The sequence below is a fragment of the Scardinius erythrophthalmus genome (assembly GCF_964197995.2).
Source record: "Scardinius erythrophthalmus genome assembly, chromosome: 2".
Lineage (NCBI taxonomy): Eukaryota > Metazoa > Chordata > Actinopteri > Cypriniformes > Leuciscidae > Scardinius > Scardinius erythrophthalmus.
In genome coordinates this window covers 44,563,387-44,574,453 of record NC_138222.1, presented here as the reverse complement: position 1 = coordinate 44,574,453, position 11,067 = coordinate 44,563,387, and the positions used below count along the sequence as shown (strand labels likewise).

The following is an 11,067-nucleotide window of genomic DNA, read 5'->3' as shown; positions in this document are numbered from 1 at the left end:
CATGTTGCATCAGAAATGATTCTACTGATTTGGTGCTCAAGAAAAATTATCAATGTTGATCTGCGTAATATTTATATAGTACCGTGATACACGTTTTTTTAAGGATTTTGGATTCTTTATTGTTACTTTTTAATCAATTTGATGCATCCTTGCTGAATATTACCTATTAAGTATTAGCTTCTATAGAAAACCAAAAAATCTTACAGACCCCAAACTTTGGAACGGTAGCCTATAACTCATAAATGACAAGCACAAACTGGCCTAAATGGGCATAATACATACTGACAAATGGAAACATGAAATATAGTTTATTAATTTTCCCACAGCTGTTTTTAATTATCATGGTTGGACAGAAATGTATTATGTATTTGACCTATGACTCTTTGATACTACAACGCCACATAGAACAGCCAAGATGCACATGCTTATTGTTACATGTTCATTGTTAGATGTTTTTTCAGTTTCTCTAAAATGTGTTCCTCACATCAACTTGCCTCGGTGTCCCTGGGTTTTGTAAGGAAATCTATATTTTTTCTTGAAGGGTACAAGCACTCAATGGGATGACATGCAAATGAAATGAATGTTGTGAAAGATAGAAAAAAATGAGAATAAGAAAATAAGAACAATTTATGTATGAAAAAAGCAAAAGTAGGCTGAGTGAATGACAGTCATGTTTATTATCATATGTGAAATATAACAATCGAACAATTAATTTTTTCATAAATAAACAGTAATTTACATTGCATCAAAAATCTGGTACAAACTTGTCTTTAGTCCGTTTTCTTGCCATTCCATCTTTTTTTGCTTTTCTTTTTTTACTCACCAGCTCTCTTTTCTTCATGCACTCCATCACCATGAGATAAATCTGCTGTGCCTGATTGCGGTTGTAGTTGAATGTCTTCTGTATGGTTACTAGTAGCTGTTCTCTAACACTGTCATTAACCAACCTACACCAGAACATACATTTTTAGAAACCGTGAGACAGGAAGTAAATTGAAAAGGGGATTTTAATGTTAAAGGTCACCAATATGTTCTTTTTTTTTTCAACAGCACAATAACCTCTCAGTAAAAACAAATCTTTTCTCCTGCTCTGTAGTGAATATGCTTAAGAGAAAACAAAACATTTACAGAACTGCACCTTTAAGATTAGTTAATAGTCACTAAACTAAATCATCATCGATATTTTCTCACCCATCCTCCTCAGAGTACTTGTGAGCGAATGAAATGATATCTGATGCTCGACCGCTGCCGTCGCACACCACCACGGGTACAGGAGGGTCCTCACGCAGACTCTCCAACACAATGGAGATTACATTCGGCCCGCCTTCAAGAATCAGACACACCAAAGGGACCCCCTGACCTAGGCCTGTACAAACACACACATAAAACATACTCATGTACAAATATGCACAAAACAAGTAGTGATTGGACATGAAAAGATGCTTTCGAGCATGGTTGAGATGGTTGTTTTGACTGCAGTATGGGTCGACGTCTGGACCTCCCTTTGCTGTCCCAGCCTCATCAGGAACTCCAGGCATAGGATGACAAAGGGAAAGCCAGGAGGCCACAGACACAGACTAGGCCTTCCAACATTCATGGACTCCAACAGTGTTTGATTCCCTTTTGACTTCATTAATATTATTGAAAAAGTTGACTTCACTACTAGTTGTTGTCAGAAAGTTGTTTGAGGGACTCACGTGTGTTGATCTTCTGCAGAGAGATGTGTTTCTCCAGCTGCCTGCGCAGACGGACCTCCGCGCCATACTTCCCGTGAGTGCCGTTGTCAGCCAGAATGAAGTGGGAATGGCTGTTGTTGAGCACAGAAAGTTTGCTGAGGGGGTTGGACATGGTTTGGTAAGGTCGCGTCACCTGGTCAAAGCAAAAACGCATGATACATCACTCAAAAACCTCACAGAATCCATTAGTCAAACGAGTGCACGCATTCCTGTGAAATGACACGAATGGCTTACATCTCGTCCGATCAGATCCTCTTTATTTTCCACAATACCCCACGGTGCAATTCCGATGGCACACACCTTCCCACGGGACTTGGAGGAGTGATCTTTCAGCGCATCTCCTACATGGCGAATCACTCCTGTGTAATGTAACAAGAGGGAAAAAACATTAACTCATTAGTGTGTCATGTGGTGGAGGAGTCATTCACAGTTTATTGCTCAACAGGAAAGCACATGATTTAGCATCTGAAACTATAACAGAAGACCATTTAAGTGAGGTCAGTTAGGTCACACCATGATTTGGTCCTCAATGACCACCTTCTTGTTCACAAGTTCACACTTACATACAATTAGAGGGGATAAAGTTTAATCTGATTTGGCGTGCTGTCCGGGAGGAGGGCTCCGAGCTCGGAGTTCGGCCCGAACCCAGAGTACTCCCCCCCGTATGTAAGTGGTTAGGACTAGAAGTGTGGAGAAGGGGTGGTGGAGGGATGCTGCTAAACTGTCAATGGATTGAGGTGAGACTGCTGATTGTATATACACACCTCTTACCATTGATTGCTGAGTGCTCTCCACTTGTGTTAATTATCTGAACGTGCTCCTCCCGAACTTTGTTAATAAAACATCATTTTTGGTGCCATTTTAATTGCAATTCTCAGTGTAGTCAAACACCCACCTGTACTAACTCCTCCAGTGAAGATCCAGGCCCCAGTGGTGACCGCTGCTTTTATCAGGCCCTTTCCGAACACTTGCTTGAGTTTGGGCTGCAAGTCAAAGTTCTGCAGGCCGCCATGCACAGAGATGAGCAGGGTGGGCAACTCTAGCTGCCAGTCTTTCACCATCAGATGCAGAAGGCTATCAGGCTTAGTATCATAGGACACACGGATATACTGATGATGAACAAGGAAGAGGAGAGAAAATTATATGACTTAGGGTATAAAATGTTCAGGACAATTTCTAAGATGACTCCCAAAGTATATAGCACATTTTGCAGAGAAAAAGAATTACCATGGCCTTGTTGACATGACCTCCTCCCTGGAATTCAATGATGCCGTATGCGTCAGTGGGCGTGGCTTGTGTGTGCTTAGCAACTGACCATTTCTCTTGTGAAGGCTCATTCTGCACCCCCTGACCTTCATCTGCGTTCTTATAGGTGGAACCAGGAAGAATAGCCACATGTTGGTTTACCAGTTGACCACAACTGCACCTACAACAGTTAGCAAAAAGGGAAAAATCCACATTTAACCACCATAGCACATCTCATCCATTTTTAACATTTTAAATAACTGCTCTTGAGTGCCGAATGAAGCTACTATCATGTTGCAATAAAGAAAATGTAGTAATTAGTTGGTCTAAAGTACTTTGTAAATGTTACAAATAAAGCAAATTAGCTTTTATTTTCATATTTTCAGTTTTCATTTGAATATTAGTTTAAGTTTTAGCATTTATGTTATCTTTAATATTTCTATTTTCTAATTTTAATTTTTTTAAGTTTAAAGGAGAACTCCGGTCAATTTTAACATTGAGCTCATTTTTTTGTAAATTTGGAGTGCTGTCAATACAGAGAACAACGACACAAATCGGTGTTGCCTACACCGTGTTATCCTCTTTTTAAAATTTGCACCCTGTTGACTTCAATGGGGCAAGTTTTAAACCTGCTTTTAACCTCTTAACATCCTTGATGTGTCATTACAAGTGCCCAGCCATGTTGAGTGATTCCTTCAGTGTGATCACGGGTGAATCTGACTGCAGTAGATGTGAAAGATATGAATAAAAGTGATGTTAATTCAGCCAGCGCACATACCTGTATTTTCTTCCTGTTTTCGGTTGAAGTCCACAGTAGTCGATTGTCGAGTTCACGCGCATAGGTTTAGTTACCTATGATCACGCGCGTGAACTCGGCAATCGACTACTATGGACTTCAACCGAAAACAGAAAGAAAATACAGGTATGTGCGCTGGCTGAAAGCAGGTTTAAAACTTGCCCCATTTAAGTCAACAGGGTGCAAATTTTAAAAAGAGGATAACACGGCGTAGGCAACACCGATTTTTGTCGTTGTTCTCTGTATTGACAGCACTCCAAATTTACAAAAAAATGAGCTCAATGTTAAAATTGACCGGAGTTCTCCTTTAAGTTGTTCCATCTAATTGAATTTTATTTAGATTAAAAATGTTTATATATATATATATATATATATATATATATATATATATATATATATATATATATATATATATATATATATATAAAATACAGATTAAAATAGATTAAAAAAATATAGATTAAAAATACTTCTGAGAAAGCAATTCATGTCCAGAGGAGATGGGGGAGAAATACTGGAAATACCGTGTTCAGCTCTTATATTTCAATTTTAGTTAACAATAAAAACACTGTTACTGACTTGTTGGGCTCTTTGCTGGGGAATATATGAATGCACTCCCTTTTTAGAAATGTCCTATCAATCCATGCCCTCTGAGCCTGCAAGACACAAAACAGGAGAATTCAGTATACTCATACTCAGTCATTGCAGGTGGAATGTCATGTCTAAACATTTCCTAAATCACTTTTGTAATTGGTTACTTTCTTTTTTTTTCCCAGTAGCTACAAAAATGAACAATCTGTTCTGCAGCTTATCTGTTTATTAAATTATTTCTGACTAATGATGTGGAAAACAATAAAACCAGCACTTGTAAAAAGAATTGTGATTATATATAGGTTATCTGCGTATACAGTATATTTTCTAGTTTTCATAACAGCTGTAAACCACTCTGGGTAAATTAAATCACTTTATACATATTAAAATTATGAAATCAACTGAACTAGGGCACATACATGCACTAATGTGTAAGGCAATGTGTGAAAAAAAGGTTTGTGACATAAAAAATATATTTAGCAAAATTACAGAAGACATAGCAGTGAAGCAATGGAACTTAAAATGCACTCAGCTTAATGTTGTTTGTGTAACACTGGGATATTTACAGAAATCTCAATCTCAATACCACAATAATAAACCAAACAGAAAATTAAAATTCATGCTGTGGATACAAAAAATATGTATTTAATGGAAGAATATCTTAACAAAGCCCAGAATGGGATGCAAACAGGTTACAGTGACTATAAGCTTGTAAACTCTGCCTTTGCCTTTTAATTTATACCAGACAACATTCAACCAATGAGGTATCATCATTAACATTATCTATTAAGCTCTAACAAACTTACTAGACAGGCACTTACCCTTGAAGTTAAAGAGACAGACAAAAGGCTTACATAATGGCAGGCTTGCTATGAAGTCTTCTTCCAGCTTGCCATGCCTTCAACTGCCTGTGGCCTTCATTTATGGAGCAGTGGTCTTTATTTCGACCTGGACCACGTGTTGCTGGACCTCATTCTCAGAGTCTCATGACCACTGCTGAAGATAATCCTGCTGGGACCTCATGACCAATCCACTGGAACACCACAAACTAAAGCCCACTCTGAGGCTGTCTAATCTGCCTCATTGGTCAACATGCTAATCTCACCATTAGCCCCTCCATAACTCTTCTATTAATGCTGTTTGTTAAGGTAAACTGGGATGTGAAAGACACCAATGCCTGGAGTACTTAAAGTCCTGCCATTAATTTAGCATTTATATTGGAAAGAGTTTTTACCTGCTTCAGAAAAGTGATCTATAAAACTGTTCAATGTTACTGTAGCAGCACCACATTAACAAAGTAAATAAACCAATACAGAAATCAAATTAAGCACAAGCACTCTCATTCACAAAGAGCAGTCTCGCTGAAATACAATCTGGCTCTGTCCCAAGTACATGTGAGATTTGTGTTTAGACATCTGTCGACAGCTTTTGACATCTTTGGATTTGGCCATTTTTAGAGCTTCATTTCTCTCAAATCCTAAATGGTTTAGTCATAGAAACACACATGTGGAATTTCCCAGAGGTGAAGCTGGACAGTCACACAAACCGATCTCTCAAACTACATTGTTATGGGAATTGTCTTTTAGGCAAAAACTGTTTCCATTTATATTTATATTTATATGGATATAGTTGACTGAGTAAAACAAAATGTGAAATTACTATTTTATTTTTTTTAAATTGGAGGAGAAATGACCTTATACTGTACCTGTAACGTCTATGCTCTGTTTTGGTATAGTTCTAGTTCCTGCACTTGTTTCCGTTGTTCTCTTTTTCCCGCCACTAGTTTGTATCTATGGTTACTGATGAGTTACACACCTGTTTCTGTTAGTTAGCTTCCCATGTGTATTTAAGCCCTCAGTTTCCAGTGTTTCATTGTTCTGTCTCGTTGTTCCCAACGTGTTTTGGAGAAAAACATGTATTTCATACTGTGATTTTCTCCCCACTTTTAATTATTTTACTTCAATGAAAGATTAGATTTTTGCTTTTTTTTTTTTAAATAAAATATCAAAAGGATAATCAATGCAGATTTATTTTTTACAGCCATCTTTGATCATATTTACCAAGGGGGCAAATAATTCTGACCAGCACTGTATTAAAGACTGTGTTTTTGATCTTACTCCTTTGTCGTGCGCGTACTAATGAAGCTACAGCCGATTGTGACAATGCCTTATAAGAAAGAGCTTTAATGACGTATGAATTTTTCCTTGTTTTATCTACACTACCGTCCAAAGACGCATAAATATTGTCCCTAGTCCACAAGCTTCCTGAAACAGATTGACTAGTAAATTAAACAGAAAGAGAAAACCAGAAAAATCTGCTCCCGCTGATCCATAATTATAATTTAGTCCCTCAAAGCTCTCACATTAACACATGTCTACCCCGTGAGCAGCTACATAAAGGAGCTCTGTGAGAAGCTCAACTCAGATAATCCTAATCTAAGCAAATCAAGCAAAAAGCAAATCAACTCTGTCTGCCAATAGGAAACAAAGACTTGCATTTCCACAATGTTTACAAGAAAGATCATTTCACAGAACAATACAATGTATGCTCATTGTGAGTTCCCAAAAACATATGATTATGGGAGGTAATATTAGTCCAACATTACATGGACTATTGTTGAGCATGGTGATTTTTTCATTCCTGCAAACATTCAGGACTACTATTTTATAATCCTAACATCTTTAACATTAAATTTTAAAATAGCTTTTTCATGAACACCGAATTAACAAACATTCTGTTACAGAACATGTTCAGTTGCAACTGATAACTTAAAAGCATGTATTCATTTGATAAGAGAAAATGGTGTCGGTCAGTTTGTAGGCTACCTAGTTTACAGAGTTGGAAGGTCATTTGAAAATGACAGTGCTGGAAATTTTGATGCAACCTTGAATTTTAATGAACTCAGGACACTGTTTTCCATTCCAGTGCAAACAGAACACAAGCTGATTTGCAATGTTTATCAGGTCCATTGTAAGCCCACTAAGTTTGTTTCTGTCCACTTGTGTTTGGATTTATTCCACAGAACTCTGCATTAATCACATAAGATTGAGAATTACAGAGAACAGGGGTTTAATCTACCCGGGCCAGTGCTCTTTACTGGGCCATTATCAGAGATTAGAGGACAATGCTGAAAACAGGTTTTTGTTCTGTATGTATGCGTGCAAGTGTGTGAGCGCACCCTTGGAGATCAAGAGCACCATGGGAATCAGTGCATTCACCAAATGAGTTTACACATGTATTTGACCATCCAAAATTACTGCCAATATAAAAATATAACAGAAATCCCAATTTTTGTTAACATTATACAAACCTGCAATTTAAACTGCTTGATTTTACAGTGCAAAATCAGTTAAATCTTGGTGAATCGTAAACAAATTAAAAATTCATTGCATACGACAGTGTAACTTCGGTTAATTAACCATGCCCAAAGCAACCAAAGCTGGCCGAGTTAAAAGTGGGAACGATTCTATAAGATTCCCACAATTTAAATGGGACAGAGGGCCCAAAATTCCGAGCTACAGCTCTGATCCCGAACATAATTCAATACATGCATGTTAAACAACTCAAGATAACCAGATAAATTGCAGTAGGTGGAGAATGGGGGGAATTCAAAGTTTGTTGGGGTCTCTTACCTTCTGAGATCCAGAGGTAGTGCGTTTAATAGATGCACGCTTAAAAGACCCCTCTTTGCCCCTTTTTCCTCCAAATCCCCTGTTATCCATCTTTATAATGAGCTCCTAAAGTCCAGCCATCACAATGTAGCCTCTCAGGCTCTGTGACCAGCAGACAAAATGTTCAACAACTGAAAATAGTGATGTCCCCTTCCAGCATCCCCAGCCAGACTGATTAATACAGACACAGCGAGATGCAAATAGTATGACGCTGACACAAAGACCCCCTTCCTCGGCTACTGTATATGTGTGTGTGTGTGTGTGTGTGTGTGTGTAATCAGGCTTAATGGAGTTGCCCTATGAGTGATGCTCTTTAATGCAGGAGATTTAATAAATGGTGATTGAAGGTAAATCTACTTTGGGTAAAAGTCAAATAAAAAATAGCTCTTATGCTAAATAAAAAAAATACATAGATAGGTCATGACTTGGGAAGTATTAAGAAACCGAATTGTAGGGCTTAGCTGTGAATAGGACAGTGCAGATGTTCAGGTGACGAGATCAGTTGACAGCACACATCTGCTATCAACACAATTTTTATCACCATTATCAGGTAAAAACTCAAGATTCTCAAATTATAAGAGTTCCCACATGGCTCAAAATGAAAATGCTTGTTCCCCTCCTATAAATGATACAGAGTAATGAATAAGAGTCATTAATTCTACTGATTGATCATATTCATGCCTGATTTAATGTCCAGAATCATTGAATTGTGAGTAGAAATCTTACATGGTTCAGCTAAACATCTCAACCTGGTTTTGTTACGTTAGCCCCCGGTTTCAGACAAGGCTTAAACTAGTCCTAGACTAAAATGCATGTTTGAGCTGTTTTAACTGAAAGCAACTTGCACCGACCTATCTTAAAATAATATGTCAATGCCATTACCACAGTTGTTTTTTCTCAAGATGCACACCAGTAGTTTTTATCTAAGGCATATTTAAACAAGCTACTTAAATGTTCTAATTGAACTAAGGCCTAATCCTGGCTTAATCTAAGCCCTGTCTGTGAAACCGGGCCTTAATGTTATCGGTCACAGATAATAAAAAAAAAACATTTGAGGACGTGGCCCTGCACATTCAGTGAAGCGTATGCATGGGCAACAAGAAATCGAAAACGATTCAGATCATTTCGTGATACAGCTCTATTATCCTGTTCATTTGAAAAAAAAAAAAAAAAACATTCTCCACAACAAGAGAAACTAAACACCTTTAAAACAAGTTTATTAGAGAATAAGCTAAATAGTAACAAACTGAAAAGCATCGGCATTTCTATGAAAATTATATATATATTTATTTATAAAAAGAAATTTTCATGTGACATCCAAGGCCTTTTGTGCTCCATACGTTTGTCAGTCCTCCACTGAGCAGGTTGGTGTATGAAGACTGGAGAACTGTTTCTTGTAATAAATAATATATACACAGTCCCCTCCGCTGTGTGCCTCATCTTCAATTCTTGTCACCCTTCCCCACAAGCCAGCAACTCAATTCACTCCATTTCTCTCTCTCTCCACCTTGATTTCACTCAGCTGCATTAGACCCAGTGTCTATAACAGAGAAACATTCAATTAGGAGGATTGCATCACACCATAAATTATGAAAATACAGCATATAACATCAGTCTTACTTTTGCCATCACACGCTACAATTTTTACTTTGTCCACCTTGACCAGATCAGTCACCTCCCGGAACTCAACGTCATTTAAAACAAACGTCCAGACGTTATCACAGAATCTGTATGTGTTCAGAGATCCCTATGGATAAAACAAAGATCTGTTATTTTTAGTGTCCAGTTTAAGGTAAAGCTAGTTATCTAAAGAACTTGCATAAGCAGGCAAAACTCTGTAAATACTCTACAATAACCTTAAGAAATAAGGCATTCACTTGACTTACCCTAAAATTGACCCTGTTGCGGACCCGGCTGGCCAGCGCTGTGTTGATAGCTTTATCAAATTGTAAAAGTACTTGGAGGGCTAATTGTGGTGTGATCTGTTGAGTCTATGAATGGAGGGAAAATATAGTTAAATATTTCCCATTACTGAGATAAATCATAACACACTATTGAGCTTCGTTCATTAAGCTTGTAGTTTTATTTTAATCAAACACAAAAACTTTCTGGTTTCATTAATTAATGGTCTAGTTAAAGCATTAATGTACAGAATTAAGTAATAAACAGCAAACTCTGCCTGTATGCTTGTTATTATTAAATACAGACAGGAATTTCTGGTTGATATGTCCAAAACTGCGGTCATTTGAAAACAAAAAATTCGAAGAAACACTATAATAATTAATTTATCCCTGACTAGAGCAGTTAACTTAGCAGCTATGACTTTTTCCTAATAAAGCAGCTAAATTACAAACACAGCTGGTGTTAGCTAACACTCATTTACTAATAAACCAACACATTATTACCCACGATCAGAACAAAATAGGCTTTAACACTGACATATATAATAAACCATTGAAGGTGGATGACTGGATGTGCAGTTATCGTCTTTATACCGTCATGTTTGTTTATCAATGTATCACATCATTCTGCGCTGGCTAGCAATCAAGCTACATAACTTCAATTTGATTTAATCTTAACGTTACCTGAATAAGCTCATCGAGACTCTCCTGTAGACTGTTTCCGAGTGTCGTGTTTCTGTACAGTTGATATGCCATAGTGTATTTTCAGTGCGAACGCGAATGTACTGTTTAAAATAATCTTCGCTGATGCTTTGTGATTTACCCGCTGGATGAGCACTTCCTCAATATCCAAACTTAGACCGATCGCGCTACGGAAACTCGCGAGGGACATACATCTCCATCCGATCCTGAATCGAACGAGGAGGATGAATACAATTTCTCTTTGGCAAGGAAAACGAAAATTATCATCCTAAAAAAAACAATGAAGAGATATGAGCGATTGTTTAAGTCACATAAGCATTATTATCCAGCCTTATTTCTTACCACTCTTTGTTTGTTATTCCAAGTAATGATTTGGCAAAGACTTCTGGCAATTTCTTAAACGGACAGTAGATGGCAGCAGATGA

The 11,067-nt window shown here is 37.5% G+C and overlaps 2 protein-coding genes across 2 annotated transcripts; both read right to left on the bottom strand.

Moving 5' to 3' along the window:
- Positions 1-655: 655 nt before the first annotated feature.
- Positions 656-5,280, bottom strand: trpm1a (transient receptor potential cation channel, subfamily M, member 1a). The gene is made up of 8 exons (XM_081355520.1): positions 5,190-5,280; positions 4,357-4,433; positions 2,964-3,162; positions 2,632-2,845; positions 1,971-2,095; positions 1,698-1,869; positions 1,192-1,366; positions 656-947 (listed from the first exon to the last, which is right to left on the bottom strand). The coding sequence occupies exons 3-8, from the start codon at positions 2,964-2,966 to the stop codon at positions 746-748; spliced, it is 891 nt and encodes a 296-aa protein (XP_081211646.1). The 5' UTR covers positions 2,967-3,162; positions 4,357-4,433; positions 5,190-5,280; the 3' UTR covers positions 656-745.
- Positions 5,281-8,706: 3,426 nt separating this feature from the next.
- gtf2a2 (general transcription factor IIA, 2) lies at positions 8,707-10,802 on the bottom strand. Its single transcript, XM_081356174.1, has 4 exons — positions 10,625-10,802; positions 9,926-10,030; positions 9,660-9,786; positions 8,707-9,579 (listed from the first exon to the last, which is right to left on the bottom strand). Exons 1-4 carry the CDS (start codon positions 10,694-10,696, stop codon positions 9,554-9,556), a joined length of 330 nt encoding a protein of 109 aa, XP_081212300.1. The 5' UTR covers positions 10,697-10,802; the 3' UTR covers positions 8,707-9,553.
- Positions 10,803-11,067: the final 265 nt, after the last annotated feature.

What these genes read in the sequence shown, in the direction of transcription:
- trpm1a (XM_081355520.1), bottom strand. An exon ending in AGGATCTGATCGGACGAGAT is followed by an intron (nt 1,870 to 1,970) that starts GTAAGCCATTCG and finishes TGCTTTGACCAG; the next exon opens with GTGACGCGACCTTACCAAAC. An exon ending in TCTGCAGAAGATCAACACAC is followed by an intron (nt 1,367 to 1,697) that starts GTGAGTCCCTCA and finishes GTGTTTGTACAG; the next exon opens with GCCTAGGTCAGGGGGTCCCT.
- gtf2a2 (XM_081356174.1), bottom strand. Translation starts at nt 10,696, where the DNA reads ATGGCATATCAACTGTACAGAAACACGACACTCGGAAACAGTCTACAG. An exon ending in GCAACAGGGTCAATTTTAGG is followed by an intron (nt 9,787 to 9,925) that starts GTAAGTCAAGTG and finishes TTTTATCCATAG; the next exon opens with GGATCTCTGAACACATACAG. An exon ending in TGTAGCGTGTGATGGCAAAA is followed by an intron (nt 9,580 to 9,659) that starts GTAAGACTGATG and finishes TCTCTGTTATAG; the next exon opens with ACACTGGGTCTAATGCAGCT.